At 39.3% G+C, this 15,835-nt stretch overlaps 2 protein-coding genes across 6 annotated transcripts; both read left to right on the top strand.

The window, feature by feature from the left end:
• Window positions 1-1,281: 1,281 nt before the first annotated feature.
• LOC133708771 (serine/threonine-protein kinase STY46-like) lies at window positions 1,282-7,185 on the top strand. 5 transcript variants are annotated; one of them, XR_009846033.1, is made up of 14 exons: window positions 1,282-1,805; window positions 2,056-2,470; window positions 2,546-3,212; window positions 3,580-3,620; window positions 4,034-4,102; window positions 4,363-4,463; window positions 4,622-4,700; window positions 4,841-4,939; window positions 5,067-5,135; window positions 5,262-5,311; window positions 5,405-5,486; window positions 6,018-6,112; window positions 6,572-6,795; window positions 7,046-7,185. XR_009846033.1 is itself a non-coding variant. In XM_062134293.1 (13 exons), exons 1-13 carry the CDS (start codon window positions 1,588-1,590, stop codon window positions 6,696-6,698), a joined length of 2,112 nt encoding a protein of 703 aa, XP_061990277.1. In that variant the 5' UTR covers window positions 1,282-1,587; the 3' UTR covers window positions 6,699-6,936. The 5 variants fall into 5 exon arrangements, 2 of the variants coding, with proteins under 2 accessions (XP_061990277.1, XP_061990278.1); XR_009846032.1 differs by having other exon boundaries at window positions 6,572-6,814; window positions 7,046-7,184; XR_009846031.1 differs by having other exon boundaries at window positions 6,572-6,808; window positions 7,046-7,180.
• LOC133708770 (uncharacterized) lies at window positions 7,068-15,498 on the top strand. The gene is made up of 14 exons (XM_062134292.1): window positions 7,068-7,208; window positions 8,296-8,636; window positions 8,923-9,331; window positions 9,404-10,061; window positions 10,256-10,296; window positions 10,725-10,793; window positions 11,049-11,149; window positions 11,283-11,361; window positions 13,370-13,468; window positions 13,605-13,673; window positions 13,782-13,831; window positions 13,964-14,045; window positions 14,471-14,565; window positions 15,079-15,498. The coding sequence occupies exons 2-14, from the start codon at window positions 8,344-8,346 to the stop codon at window positions 15,221-15,223; spliced, it is 2,190 nt and encodes a 729-aa protein (XP_061990276.1). The 5' UTR covers window positions 7,068-7,208; window positions 8,296-8,343; the 3' UTR covers window positions 15,224-15,498.
• Window positions 15,499-15,835: the final 337 nt, after the last annotated feature.

Raw genomic sequence — 15,835 nt, 5'->3', positions numbered from 1 at the left:
TCTATTTTCTCTCTCCTCCCCCCTCATCGATCTCTCCCTCCCTCCCTCCCACCTCCGGCCGGCGATATGTTGACCACAGACCCGATCTCTCTCTCTCTCTCTCTCTCGCGGCTCAGACGGCACCGGACGGCTGCAGAAGCTGCCGCCGTGGGAGAAGAAGATGGACACTGTCACCATGCTCGTGGCGGCGCACCGCTACGTTCGATTCCTCCAGCCTCAGGTCGCCGCCGTCCGTTCCATGCCCATTGTCACCTCCGGCTCCGTGCCCGTCTTGAAACATCGGCGAGACGAGAGAACACGCCTGCGAGATCGGCGCAACCTCCACTTCGCCGGTCTCCGATTTCACGACTGCCTCCAGCTCCTTGAATGCCTCTGCAATTTTCCTCAGTGGCTTCTCGTTCGCCATTGCAAACTTTCTCTCTGTAGAAATTTTCTCTCTCTTCTTCTTCTTCTTCTGTGAAATTCTCTCAAAGTTCTTTTTTTTTTTTTGATAAATTTGGCAGAAGGCTTATAAGGAAAGAAGAAAGAAGAATGAAAAAAAAAGTTTTATTGAGTAGTTATACATGTCTATTGCGGGGCAATAATATGATTATTGGGAGGCAATAATATGAGTATTGGGGGGCAATAATATGCATATAAATTGATCAATTGTGCCTGTAGTGTATTCATTTTGGTTTTGGGAGTTTATACAATTCATTGGACGGCAATAATATGATTTTGGGAGGCAATAATATGATTATTGGGAGGCAGTAATATGAGTATTGGGGGGCAATAATATGATTACTGGGGGGGGGGCAATAATATGGTTACTGGGTATTATTAGGGGCCAATAAATTCAGATGCCGGAATCCAGTGACCGGTGGCCGGATTTTGGTCATCGGTAGCCGGATTCCGGTGACCGGTAGCCGGATTTCGGTCATCGGTCACCGGTCACCGGAGTCGGCGCCCGGCCACTGGTCAGCAGAGCACATCAAGGTGGAGGATGAATTCTCTCTCTAAGTGAGAAAGAAGGAGAGAGCAAAAAAGTCTCAAAAATAAATAAAAAGAATAAAAAAAAAGAATTAATTGGGTATTAGGGAAATAATCCCTTAGAGTGTTTTGAGTAAATGAGGTTAAAAAACTATTAGTGGAGCAAGTGGGCAATTTTCAAGCTAAAATTGGGTAATGATCATTTTTTTTTTTTAAAGTCACGACAATCCCAAACTAATATTCGAATCTGTAACTTCCATAATATCGACTCATTACGTGTGTGTGTGTGTGTTTTTGTTGACTCATGTGCTCCTAATGGATCATCCGAACAGGTCATCCCCATCCTTGGACTGAAACTGTACTTTGCTCATTAATGATAAACTATGTCTGACAAAAAAAGTGCAACTTGTGGCGAGCAGCAACAGCTGAACCCTTTCCTGACGATTACTTTACAGTGAAGCAACCAGAGACTTTTTAAGTCTGTGCACACTTCTGGGAGCTTCCCCACATTCCTTGTTCATATCTCCTCAACGTTCTTCTTCTTCACTTGGGACCTCGCTCTTCAATGGACACTACTACTCACTAGCTAACAGAGCTGGAGCTATTGAAAAAATCCAAATGGTCGAAAGTGATCTCGACCACCTCAAGCAAGAAATGTCCCAGGTCACCAGCCACCGCCGAATCGCCAGCTCCGGTACTCCGCAGCCCAAAACGAGCGGCAGTGCCAGTCGGCTGCCGTCGACTTTTAACTTGAGTGATGCTCAGTATCTCAACATATTGCAGTCGATTGGGCAGTCTGTGCATGCAATGGATCGTAGTGGTCGTATAATCTACTGGTGAGTAGCTGCTTAGCTCAATCAAAGTCTTGCTGAGTTTTATAGTATGGTTTGGTTATTGATTTTTGCTATGTCTCAGCAGTTTTTGGATTATAGGGTGCTTTATTTGAAGTGGGAATTCATATAATAGAAAGGGCTATCAACTATATATGCCTCTGGGTTTTGATTATTGTATAACATTTGTGTATTTAAATGTCATAGAAATTTAGTCTTTGAAGTTTGGTGCAATTGAGAAAACTCAAAATTGCAGGAACAGAAGTGCTGAAAAACTGTATGGTTATTCTCCGGAAGAGGCCCTTGGACAGGTTTCCATTAAGCTCATAGTAGATTCCCGGGACTTTGGTGTAGCATATAATATAGTCCACCGTGTCATCCACGGGGAGAGTTGGACTGGGCAGTTCCCTGTAAAGCACAAATCGGGGGCGAGGTTTTCAGTCATTACAACAAATACTCCATTCTATGATGATGCTGGCAGTTTAATTGGGGTTGTTGCTACATCAACTGATTCTCAGCCCTTTTATGAAATGAGGGTTCCAATGTCAGCTGAGAAGCAACCACAACAAGATCTAAGCTTCAGCAGTCGTGGGGCTAGTGTTACAACTAAATTCGGTGCTGATCCTCAGCAGCCTCTGCGAAAAGCGGTTTTGTCAAAACTAACAGACTTGGTTAGTCTTATTGTTTTCATGTTCCTCTGATTTGTAATGTAGCTGTATGTCGTGATTGTTATAATCGTGAAACAGGCATCGAAGATGAGTTTCAAAGTCAAGTCAAAAATTCAGGCAAGAGAAAACAACATGGATCCCAAAGGTGACAGCGAAGATAGTCATCATCCGTTTCATGGTTCAGATTCTGTCACATCTGCCAATAGGGAGGATGGGAATGCAAGTGGGACTAGCACAGCTACAGGAACTATACCCCCAGCAACTCCTTTTGGTGTATTTAACCATGTTGAGAGCAAGCCTCTAGGAGAACCCTCCATAGACTCTGCCAGTGAGAGCAAAGAAAAATCTTCAATTCACAAGCTAATTGCCTCAAAGGCAGAAGCATGGATTAGTAAGCAGGAGATATCATGGCCTTGGAAAGGAAATGAGCGAGATGGGTCAGTGGCTAGGGCCAGTGGTTTTGTTTGGCCCTGGTTTCATAATGATCAAGTCAATTTTGCCATTCCTCAGAAGAGTTATTGTGTCTCAGAACCAGAAATTCAGGTGAGCGAAAGTAATCGGCCAACAAATAATAATGATGAGACTCAAGGATCCTGGACCTCTCCATTGGATATTAACAGCATAAGCCGTGCCATCAGCCTTAGAAGGACCAGTAGTGCTTTGCCTACGGTGGATGTGGACACTGATTGCTTGGATTATGAAATCTTATGGGAAGACATGATAATTGGAAGACAGATTGGGCAAGGTAATAATATTTCTAGTGACGGAAGCATGCTGGTGAAGTATTGATATTGTTCATTTCTACAAATTGTTTAATTACTGCTAGGAAAGCTGTAATTGACTGAACCACAAAAGGTGATTAAATGAGTGTTCCAATAGATAGATCTTTCTTGAACCACTGCTGTTTTGTATAGCATATTGACACTGGTCAAGAGACATACATGGTGACCAAAATGTTGATCTAACTGTCATTTTTCTGTAGCTGTAGACTTGATCATCTCAACCAAACAAATTTTTTTTTTTTGTACTTGTGTTCGGTTCACTTGTGAGTTTCTGCTTTTAGTTGGTTAAATTTCCTTCTGATATCTGTTTGCTGCTCCCCTCCTCTTCAGGTTCATGTGGAACTGTATACCATGGTCAGTGGGATGGATCAGTATGTTCTTTCTCTCTTTCTCTAGTTCACTTCAACTTTAAGTGGATTCACATCAACAAAGTAACAGAAGTGATATGTCCAAGGGATGATTTCCAATTACTCTAATGAAGAAAGATCAAGTTCAAAATTCAAGCAGTAACACTTAGAAAAGAATGATCCTAAATTCTCTTGCTAAACATTTGGTTTCATATGGTATACTTTTGGATAAAGTGCCAAACGTAGTGCTCAAAGTCTATCTATGTGTTTTTGCAGTAAAATTTAATAATACTTGTTATCATATGAACAAGTCTAGACTAGGGAATCTGCAATCTGTTTGAATAGTGTTTAGATTAGGGAAGTGGGGAGAACCATGAAAGTTTTTGTGAGCTTAAATAACTTTAATGTGCGGTTGAGTTAAATCTCTGCTCTTACAGGATGTTGCCGTTAAGGTATTCTCCAAGTTAGAATATCCGGATGATTTGTTACTTTCCTTCAAACAAGAGGTAAGTAAAAAATATCTGTACCGACCACCTACTTCGGAAGCAGATGAGAATTTGACCAGAAAGTTTGATATATTTGGACGTTTCTCTTGATGAGTGTGGGAGCAACTTCTGGGTGTAGCAATCTTGACTATCCCATATTACTCTGTTATAAAATGTTCCTATACGTTTTCTTTTTAATTACTTTTATTTTTCGTTTTCTCATTTCTTAATTTTATTTGTTATGTCTAGTATAATTTCACATTATGATTTTATCTATGTAGGTATCTCTAATGAAAAGGCTTCGACATCCAAATGTTTTGCTTTTCATGGGAGCGGTGACTTCACCTGAGCGTCTCTGCATTGTCACAGAGTTCCTCCCACGGTCTGTTCTCAACTTCCCATTCTGAAACTTATTATTCTATATTACCCGTACTCTGATGCATGTTTATAATATCCAAAAATGTAAGAATGTTTATATTGGTTCGTACTGTATTTTAAAGTACTTCTTACCCTGATCTCATCTCAATATTCTCTGAACAGTGGAAGTTTGTATCAAATACTACAGAGGAACCCATCAAAACTAGACTGGAGACGACGTATTAATATGGCTATGGATATAGTGAGTATTGACCTCCCTCCTTCCCAAACAAAAGAATAAACTTGTGCGCATGTGGGATTCTATATTAAATTTACTAGTCCATGCCTTTAATTTTTATTTTTTGTGCTTACCGAATAGATTGTCGTTTAATCGTTCCACAGGCATGGGGCATGAATTATCTTCACCATTTCAACCCACCAATCATTCATCGAGACTTAAAGTCTTCAAATCTCCTAGTTGATAAGAACTGGACTGTCAAGGTCTGCCATATTTCTTGTTTCTGTTTCTTAAAGCCCTCCCTTTGGTTTGTTGTTGTCCATTTTGTTTTTATTTTCTTCTGGTTCTGTATCAAGTTAAAAAAGTGACCCATTTGATGTTAACTAACAGGTTGGCGATTTTGGTCTTTCACGTTTTAAGCATGAAACTTTTCTTATAAACAAGAGTGGCAGGGGAACGGTATTCTAACTGGCATTTACTTCAACCTTTTTTCTTAATTGTATTAAATTTAATCAGTCCAAAAATTATTACATGAGGCTACATTTGGATATACTGACTTCAAGGTCTGTCGTATTCTCTCTGTAGCCTCAATGGATGTCACCAGAATTTCTACGTAGTGAACCCTCGGATGAGAAGTATGTTGTAATTGTTTTTCTGGATTTAGTGTCTTTATCCCCTCGGTTTCTCTCAACTATATTTACATATTCTAAATATATTTGGTTATATAGGTCTGACATATATAGCTACGGGGTGATATTGTGGGAGCTTGCTACTGAGAAGATTCCTTGGGATAATCTAAACCCAATGCAGGTAATCTCTTCTTTTCAACATATCTTCAGTCAGAATTCAAGAAAGAAAGATATCACAACAGTTCTATAAACTAAGACATGAGCTAGTTAAATATTTTGTATTATTCAGGGGATTAGAGCAATCTTAACTAAAAAGCAAAACAGAACAGTTGTCCAATGGGCTCTTATTACTTGAGAGATTTGATATTAGACTGCAGTGGTTTCGATTAATATGTACTACACTGAGACACCATTTAGGAAAGAAAGCCAGCACAAGATTTCTGTGTAAATTTTGAATATTTACATCTATTACTCTTAAGGGATTTGGTATTAAACTTAATAGATATGTTTGATTAATATCTAGCTTCTTTTAACCGAGTATAATTTGCTTTTTATTTTATTTTTTCATTTTTTTATACAATATTTTCTTATTCTTTTCTATGGCAAGAATTTAGTTCTTAGCACTATCTTTTTAACATGTAATTTCTTAGAGGCATTTTCTTGGTGGCATGTTGTGTGCGCATATGAGCAACAATTTTTCTATGACTTGCAGGTGATTGGAGCTGTTGGATTCATGAACCAAAGACTGGAGATCCCAAAAGATGTGGACCCAAAGTGGGCTTCTATAATGGAGAGTTGCTGGCACAGGTATTCTTTCTGCACTTCTTTGTTGATTTTCGTTTAGTTGGTCCGAGGTTTTAGTTTAAGATGTAGAATACTGTCTAGGTAGTTGGTCAAGATGCTGAAAAATTCCTAACGATCATCAGTTGCACTTGTTCACTGACTTGCCGATCTAACCAGATTTAGCATATTAGGGCTTTTCATCAAGGCAAGTATGTATAATTAGGCTTTTCTACAAGTTCTGTATTTCAGATGGTCATATTAATTGCTTAACAATTAGAATGGTTTGATGCTGGGACTATTTTATTCTTGTCAAACGATTCTCAATCATGATTTTTTTACTTTTCATTTTCCTTGTTAGTGTAGTTTTAGATGTGTTCATCAGATCCTAATCATCCTATGGACATGATGGCATCCAATTGTCAACTGCAATTTTCTACGCTGTGTTGTCTGTGATTACAAGGATATATTTTTCCTTCTCACCAGTGATCCAGCTAGCCGGCCAACATTTCTAGAACTGCTCGAAAAGCTTAGAGTGTTGCATAGACAATATAATCTCCAGTTCAAGGCAGCGCGTTCCGCCTCTAGTGAGAGCACCCAAAAGGAATTGTAATCACCAGGCCACGTTTTTGTTCATTGGGTTTCATTATTTCATTCACCACATTGGTAGATGAAGCAGCCACTCTCAGATACTTCCACAGTTCCACCTGGTATTGAAAAGTGGTAATGGTAATTATTATCGTTTATTTTCTTAGCAGTCTAAGTCGAAAGATAGTGTGCTTTCTGTAACACAGTTCTAATTCCTCTATCTGCCATCTTCTTTCATAAAAAGATCACTCAGCTTAGTGCAACTCTATCCTTCTTATATTGTGCATGTCATGAATGTTATTATTCTTTTGGTATTTAATTAACATGGTGTGAATGTTGGTATGCCCTGGTGAATCTCCTATCCTGAACTAGTTCTATAGCAGTCGATAGAGGACTCAGCTCAGGAGGGCCAAGCCTGGAGCATGTGAAGGAAGATTCTAAAAAAGCTCATGAATGGCGAAGTCCAATATATCAGAGAAGAAGGATGTTATTGGAGCTTCCTGTCGCTCCAAGAGGCACAAGGAGTGATGATTAGGTAAGGACTCCAGACTTTCTGATTTCAACAAGATATGCTCCTTGTCACAAAACAAATTGCACGGAACAAACTGCTTCTTATTCGGTGGTTGGATTAATTGCATCTTTGTCCTCCATGCATGCATTCTACCACACTATTTCTTTTCTGAACTGTAAATTTTTATTCTTTTCTTCTGTATAATGAAGCTGGTAGCCTGGGTGATGTAATTAACTGATTCGTATATACTTTTCAATTGGTGAAGATAAATTCTTGGATCCTCCTGTTTGTGTTACAAGTTCACTGTCACTTCCGTGATGGTCATGTACTCAAAGGAAAAGGTTACAGCCCCATTGGATCGTCCTGCCTAGCTCATCCCATGCATATCTGCTGCGAAAATAACTGTACTGCCTAACAATGGATAGAAGCTGGTTACTTTTTTGTTTTGATAATTGGCAACTTGTTAGACAGATGGGAGTTCAGTTGCTCACTCATCATATAGTACAGTTTCATTGTAAAAAGAATAATTTTTAGGTTTTCCCTCGTAAAGTTCCCTTCAAGGGTGAACTTGCTCATACATCCCATGTTAGTAACGGATTCTGATCACCTTATCTTTTTATAATCAGAACCACTCATAGTTTGGTGAATGAAGTTTTTATATATGCTGAATCTCGTGTATCCAATTAGGTATAGATGTAGACAGGTTCCATGTATTGATAGATAAGTTTAGCCTGATATTTACTACGGGTCCTATTACTACTATAGGAAGTTTGGTCTACATCCTAAACCTCAGAATTTGTTTAGAATTTCTTATGATTGTGTATGTGTCTACTTGACTTCTCCTTAAAATAAAGCCATGACCTCGAAAAAGAACGCAGTGATGACAGTTTTAATGAATAGAAAAAAGAAAGGTGCCAACAGATCAGCTGGTACCAATTTAAGCAAGTTTGTGAGGAAGATGAAAGAGACTTTAATTTATCTTTATTGGTTCATGTCATGCCCATACTGTGTTCCCTGTTTCCTTTTTCCTTTTCCATTTTCAATAGCTTTACTCATTTTCTTCACGAGTACGTAAGAGTGAAGCCTGAACATTTTCTTCCTTCTGAAGCAGCTACTACAGCCTTTTTTTTCAAACCGAGCTTGTTGAAATCAGTGAGCAATGGATGATACACCACCAGCAGAGGAGCTTCTGAAGAAGCTTCAAGTGCTGGAAGAGGGTCACGCCTACCTCAAGCAAGAGCTCTCGGAGTATTCCTATGCCGAACTGGAGAACCAAAGGGCTCTCTCAAAAAGGTGCTCAAGATTCTCTTCCAAAAGAAGAGTCGGTGGCGGTGGCGGTGCAAGTTGGCGGCCGCCAAGTCTCAACTTCAGTGACAGGCAGTATCTCAACATATTGCAGTCAATAGGGCAGTCTGTGTACATATTTGATCTCAGTTGTCGTATAATTTACTGGTGAGTAGCTCAGCTCAACTCGACCAATGTCTTGGCTTTGACCTTGTCATATGTTTGGATTTTAAGTTTTCAGTATAATTTTGGGGTGCTTCCGTGCTTATTTGATTTCAATACTTGTTGCAACTGTTAATACACTAGATCAATGGGTTGTGATTCTGAATTGGTGATCAACATTTATCTGCTTTTGCATAGAAATTTTATCTCTGAAGTTTGGGTTTTTACTTCCAAATTCTTTAGTGTTTTGGAGGTTTCAATTTGGTGTATTGAAGAGAACTCAATTTTATAGGAGCAAGACTGCTGGAAATCTATATGGTTATTCTGTGGCAGAGGCCCTTGGACAGAATCCCCTTGAGCTCTTAGCAGATCCCCAGGCCTTTGCTGTAGGATATAGTATAGTTCAACGTCTCACCAAGGAGGAGAGCTGGACCGGGCAGTTCCCTGTCAAGAACAAAATGGGGGAAATTTTTTCAGCCATGGCCACCAATACTCCATTTTATGATGATGATGGCACTTTCATTGGGGTTATATGTGTTTCATGGGATTTGCGGCATTTTCAAGAAACGAGGGTTCCACTGTTATGTTTGGAACCAGACTCAAGCTTCGGCCGTTGCCCTACCACTAGTGCGGCAACTCAAGTTGGTGTTGATCCTCAGCAACCTCTGCAAAATGAACTTGCATCAAGAATAACAAATTTGGTTAGTCTTCTAGTTAGTTTTCATGTTCCTCTGGTTTAACAAATTAAGTGGCATCTCATAATCATGAAACAGGCATCCAAGGTCTGCAACAAATTCAAGTCAAGAGTTAAGGATGGAAAAGAAAACTTGGATGACAAAGCTGGGAGTGGAGATAGTTGCTGGTGTGATCATGGTTCAGTTTCTCATCTCTCTGACCATTTGGAGGATGGGTGTTCAAGTGGGGCAAGCACACCAAGAGGAGATATACGTCCATCTCCTTTTGGTATGTTTGCCAAAATTAAAGACAAGTTTCCAGGTAAACCCTCCGGAGAATATGATGATCAGAGTGAAGGAAAACGCCCAATGCATAAGATAATAACCTCAAAGGCAGAAGCATGGATTGGTAAGAAGGGACTATCATGGCCATGGAAAGAAAATGAGAAAGAAGGGTCGGTGACTAGGAGCACTCATTTTGTTTGGCCCTGGTTGCATAATGATCAAGGAAAAGATTCAATACCTCAGGAGGGTAATTGTGCTTTAAAACCAGAAAATCAGGTGAATGAAAGTAATCGACCTGCAACTAATGAAGCTTCAGGAGCCTGGACCTCTTTGTTTAATGTTAACTGCACAAGAAGTGGTAGCAGTTCTGGAAGTACCAACAGTTCTGCGAAAAAGGAGGATGTGGATATTGATTGCTTGGACTATGAAGTCTTATGGGAAGACATGATAATTGGAGAGAGGATTGGGCAAGGTAATGATCTTTCAACTGCCCAATGCCTGCTACAAAACAAAGTTTTTTTTTTTTTTTTTACTCATGTTTCTTCTCCTCTCGCATACCAGTTTTGATTGTTTGCTTTGATGAATTTCATTCTGATATCCTTTTGCCACTACTGTTTGCTTTGTTGAAATTCACATATTCTTTTGCCATTTTACTTTCCTCTACAGGTTCATGTGGAACTGTATACCATGGTGTGTGGGATGGATCAGTATGTTATCTTGCTCTTTCTCTACTTCAAATATGGATGTGCTACAAACCTTTTTCCAGGAAATGATGTTTCCAATTAGTCAATGTAGACAAAAAGTGCAGTTCAAATTTCAATAAGTGACACCTGTTTATCCAGAAAAGAATGCTCATAAAATGTCTCTCTAAACAGTGTTTTCATGCCTACGTCTTCTGCATAAAGCATATAACTTGATGAAATGTCAAACTATTATTCATATAAACTTAAGAACAGAACAACCCTTCTTATTCATATATCTCAACAAGTCTAACAGTGCTGGTGCATCTTGCGATCTGTTTTCTCCGTAATAGTCTCTAGGTTATGGAAATGGAGAGAAGCAGCTAAAATATAAAGATGATATATAATGTTAATGTATGGTTGAGTAAATTGAGTTTTATCTTTGCCAATTACAGGATGTTGCTGTTAAGGTATTCTTCAAGCAAGAATATCCAGGTGATGTGCTTCTTTCTTTTAGACAAGAGGTGAGCTTCCTACTTATGCAGTATTAGTACTTTGTACTCGAAAGACAGATGAAATGACTGAAAAATTTGAAATGTGCCATTTCGAGATTTCTCTTTATGAGTGCTTGAGGAAGTTGTTGCCCTGTGGCCATGGCAGTCTTCATTGATCTGTGTCATACTGTTCCACTGTGTTACATTTATCTTGGTTTTAATAAATTTGGTTTTCTTCTTCTTTTGTTTTTTATCTGATGGCATACGCTGGTGTTGTTTAAGTAGGTATCTCTAATGAAAAGGCTTCGACATCCAAACGTGCTGCTTTTCATGGGAGCGGTGACTTCACCTCAGCGTCTCTGCATTGTAACAGAGTTCCTCCCACGGTCTGTTTGACTTCCCTTTCTGAAAACTCTTTATTCTTTGTTAATAAATATTTGTTTCATAGTTCATACTGTCTTGTATAATGTACTTCTTGGGCTGACAGCTGCCTCTCATCTCAATCTTTTCTTAATGCAGTGGAAGTTTGTTTCAATTACTACAGAAGAACAAGTCAAAACTAGACTGGAGACGACGTGTTCAAATGGCTTTAGATATAGTGAGTATCGACTTTGCCCCATCCGCTAACAAAAGAAAGAAAAAATATGGTTACAGTGTTTATTTCACACCATTGTTCTCGTTTTTTAATGTATTGTTGTAGGCTCTTGAGGCATTTTATATCAGACTATCTTCTGGGTTGCATCAAATTGTGTTCATCTGGTGTTTGAATAGAGTCTTGGTTATGTATTTACTAATCTGTGCTTAAAATATATTAAGGGAAAATGCTCATTTACCCAATTTTAGCTTAAAATGTGCCTACTTGCCCGACTAAGAGTTTTTAAACCCCATTTACCCAAAACACTCTAAGGGATTATTTCCCCTTTACCCAATTAATTCTTTTTATTAATTTTTGGGACTTTTTTGCCCTCTCATTCAATCTCTCTACTCTCAGTTTCTCTCTCTCTCTCTCTCTCCCCCTCACCGATTTCTCTCTCCTCCCCCCTCACCGATTTCTCTATCTCTCTCTCTCTCTCTCTCTCTCTCTCTCTCTCTCTCTCTCTCTCTCTCTCTCTCTCTCTCTCTCTCTCTCTCTCTCTCTCTCTCTCTCTCTCTCTCTCTCTCTCTCTCCAGAAGACGTCGGATCTCTCTCTCCCTCCCTCCATCCCTCCGGCAGGTCGCCCACGACGCCTGCTCTAGCCATCGCCGCGCCGAAACTCGTCGTCGTGCTCTCCGCTGCCAGGCTCGACGCCAAGCCGACGGTCCTCGTCGCTGAGAAGCTCGGCGAGGCCGGGGTTGACCTTCTGAAGGAATCGACGACGGACTGAAAATGGCTATCTGCTATTGTGCAGTCATAACCATAAAAGTTGTAACATTAGTGCCCCCCAGTAGACTTTGTATTGGGGGCCAATGATGACTGCTTTATTTATTGACGGACTGAAAACTGCTATTCCAAAGTAAATGTAGTGTTAAATTGCAGTAGTTGATAAATGAAAAAAATTGTGTTGTTTGTGTCAGTCTAGTGGGGGGCAGTAGACAGAATATTGACCCTCATAATGTGGGTTTTTAGACATTATCTGTTGTTTTGAGTGTGAATAACTTGTATAATCTGCGAAACATAGGAAGCGGTGTAATGTTTGATGGTCTATTGGGGGGCAGTAGACACATTAGTGCCACCCAATAATGTCTTTCTTAGGAGACAGTAATCATCTCTTGTTGATTTGTTTGTGATAAAGTGCAATACACTGTAAATCCTTGAAACTGGTGCAAGTTTTAATGGTTTAGTGGGGGGCAGTAGACACATTACTGCCCCCAAATAATGTCTTCATACGAAGTCAGAACCCTTCACTTAACTGGTGCAAGTTTTAATGGTTTAGTGGGGGGCAGTAGACACATTACTGCCCCCAAATAATGTCTTCATACGAAGTCAGAACCCTTCACAAAACTGGGGCAAGTTTTAATGGTTTAGTGGGGGGCAGTAATAATGGTTTAGTGGGGGGGGCAGTAGACACATTACTGCCCCCAAATAATGTCTTCGTGTTAAGTTTAGGGTTTAGGGGCAGCGTTAGGGGCAGTAGACACATTGCCGATGAACTGCGACGAGGACGTTGGAGTGGCTGGATCGCCGATCAATCGAACGGCGACGAGAACGTTGGATCGCCGACTGGAGCTTCATCGTCGTGTTCAGATTTGGACTGCATCTCCGGCGCGGCGATCAGAGAGAGAGAGACAGACCGGAGGTGGAGATCATGGGGAGGAGAGAGAGAGAGAGAGAGAGAGAGAGAGAGAGAGAGAGAGAGAGAGAGAGAGAGAGAGAGAGAGTGGAGGTGGAGATCGGGGGGAGAGAGAGAGAGTTTGGGAAGGAGAGAGAGACTGATAAGAGATGGATGGGTTTTAATTTAATTAACAGGGGCTAAAATGTCAATAGATGTAAGATTGGGTAAATGGGGTTAAAAAACTCTTGGTGGAGTAAGTGGGCATTTTTTGGGCTAAAAATGGGTAACTGGTCACAGCCCCATATATTAATTTATTTCATTTAGTGTATCAATTATTTTGCAATCCTTCCACAGGCACGAGGCATGAATTATCTTCATCATTTCAGCCCCCCTATTATTCATCGAGATCTGAAGTCTTCAAATCTCCTAGTTGATAAGAACTGGACTGTCAAGGTTGGACATTGTTCATGTTTTTATTCGTAAATCCCTTAATTTGACTTTTTTCTTTTCTGTTTTGGTTTGTTTCTTGAGAGTGTACAACTAGATTTAAGTAAGAAATATATGTGACCCATTTGATGTCATCAAACAGGTTGGTGACTTTGGTCTTTCACGTCTTAAGCATGAAACATTTCTCCATACCAAGACCGGGAAGGGGACGGTACTGTAACTGGCATTCACTATTACATATAAAAACCAGTCTAAATATTACTGTAGGGCGCTGTATTTTGAAATTCTTGCCTAAGTCTATCATTTTTCTCTTTTGTAGCCTCAATGGATGGCACCAGAAGTTCTGTGTAATGAATCCTCAGATGAGAAGTATGTTGATTGTTCATCTGAATTTACTCCTTATTCCCCTGCTCTTGTTTTTTTTTTTTTTTTTTTTTTTTTTTTTTTTTTTCTCAACTATATTTCTTTATGTATTTCTTGGTGCTTTTTTGACATATACAGGTCTGATGTATACAGCTACGGGGTGATATTGTGGGAGCTCGCCACTGAGAAGATTCCTTGGGATGATCTGAATGCAATGCAGGTATCTTATTATTTCAACTATATTCAGCTCTATTCAAGAGATTAAAGAAAGATATCTAACTAATCTTGACAGTGATTTTGGCACTCCAAATTTTGATACATTTTTCACACTAAACTCTACATCTGAGTCGTTAAAAGTGGAGTATCAAAATTACTTCACTAAATATTGTAATATTCATTGCTTTCCTAAGAGGTCTGATATTGTACTCAATCAGTTGTTTGGATAATTTGATTTTCGGTTCTTCGGACTAGACCGTGTCTTTTGTTATCCAAAAAGAAGAAGACTGTATTTTTATGGGAAGAAATGAACTGAGTTCTTCGTAGTGTCTTTTCAACATGCTAATTTCTTTTTGTAGTAGTAAACAAAAGGACCATGACAGATTGTGTTCACATATAAATAACTAATTGTTTGGGATACTCTTGCAGGTGATTGGAGCTGTAGGGTTCAGGAACCAAAGGCTAGAGATCCCAAAGGATGTGGATCCACAATGGGCTTCTATGACTGAGAGATGTTGGCACAGGTGGTAGTTCTTTCCATGCTTGTTAGTTGATTTAATTTTCTTTTACTATAATGAAAAATCATCTAATGTAAGAAATACTACTCGACTTGGATGACTTCACATTTTTTTGCTACCTGGTGATTGGTCAGGAAGGTTAAAAATGTTCCTATGATCTTTAGGTTCACTTGATTAACACTAAACTTTCTAGCCAGAACTCACTTGATCGATATGGTTTTGCAGTCACCGTTATTATTGTCTGTAGCCAACTGCGAGCATAAGTTAGATATGTTTCATAATTAAGAATTTCAGATGTTCATATTAATTCCATAGCAAGTAGCTAGGATGATTTTATTGGAAGATAATATGTGATTTTCTGTAACAAGACGTGGACTCTGTTTGTCAACCTCTTATCAGTTTATTGTAAAAGTCAGTTTCATTTGAACATAATGGCATTGAAAGGTCAAAGTGTTTTTTCTTTGCTGTGTTATGAGTTATGACTAACTTCTATCTTTTTTTCTTTTTGCTTTTACCTAGTGATCCAGCTAGCCGGCCAACATTTCATGAATTGCTGGAAGAACTTAAAGCGTTGCAGAGATGGCGTGCTCTCCAGTTCAAAGCAGCGCGTTCTGCCTCTAGTGATAGCACCCAAAACGAATTGCAGACCAGCCTGAAAGACTGAATGATGGACTTGAATGTATATCAATTTGATTGCTTACAATTGTCTTTACATGCTGCATGTTGTAAATATTAATGTGGCTATTCATGTAATAGCAATTAGTGTGGCGTGATATACGCCAATTAAGATTGATTGGTGATTAACAGAATATAATTAGCGATTGATTGATTGTAATCAGATGAGTAATTGATGTAATCGTTAGATAGTTACATTTTGTAAACCTGAGGTACTCCTATATAAACCTCATTGTGAGATGAATAGAATCACTTCATTCTTCACACTCTCTATTCTCTGTGTCATTTCTCTCTTCTCTCAAACTCTGTTACTTTTCATTTTACAACACGTTATCAGCACGACGAACTCTAGGATTCAGATTGTGAGTTGCGGAGAAGAGGTGGTTCATCATTCAATCAAGAGAAGAGGCGAATAACTCCTGAGTTATTGGACTGGCTGAGAAGACAATCTTTTCAGTTCTGCACATATAAACTGAAGATTCTTCTGTTCGTCATCAAGTATTTTTCTTTCCAAAATCTAATTTTATATTCATACTTATTGAGCCTATTGATTGAATATGAACAATCACCATGATGCATGAACCCTAATATTTGGTATATA

The sequence above is a fragment of the Rosa rugosa genome, chromosome 5, assembly GCF_958449725.1.
Source record: "Rosa rugosa chromosome 5, drRosRugo1.1, whole genome shotgun sequence".
Taxonomy (NCBI): domain Eukaryota; kingdom Viridiplantae; phylum Streptophyta; class Magnoliopsida; order Rosales; family Rosaceae; genus Rosa; species Rosa rugosa.
The sequence above is the reverse complement of the archived record's forward strand: the minus strand, read 5'-3'. Positions and strand labels throughout refer to the sequence as shown.

What these genes read in the sequence shown, in the direction of transcription:
- LOC133708770 (XM_062134292.1), top strand. Translation starts at nt 8,344, where the DNA reads ATGGATGATACACCACCAGCAGAGGAGCTTCTGAAGAAGCTTCAAGTG. An exon ending in AGTTGTCGTATAATTTACTG is followed by an intron (nt 8,637 to 8,922) that starts GTGAGTAGCTCA and finishes TCAATTTTATAG; the next exon opens with GAGCAAGACTGCTGGAAATC. An exon ending in TTCTTTCTTTTAGACAAGAG is followed by an intron (nt 10,794 to 11,048) that starts GTGAGCTTCCTA and finishes TTGTTTAAGTAG; the next exon opens with GTATCTCTAATGAAAAGGCT.
- LOC133708771 (XM_062134293.1), top strand. Translation starts at nt 1,588, where the DNA reads ATGGTCGAAAGTGATCTCGACCACCTCAAGCAAGAAATGTCCCAGGTC. An exon ending in TGTCAAAACTAACAGACTTG is followed by an intron (nt 2,471 to 2,545) that starts GTTAGTCTTATT and finishes ATCGTGAAACAG; the next exon opens with GCATCGAAGATGAGTTTCAA. An exon ending in ACAAGAGTGGCAGGGGAACG is followed by an intron (nt 5,136 to 5,261) that starts GTATTCTAACTG and finishes TTCTCTCTGTAG; the next exon opens with CCTCAATGGATGTCACCAGA.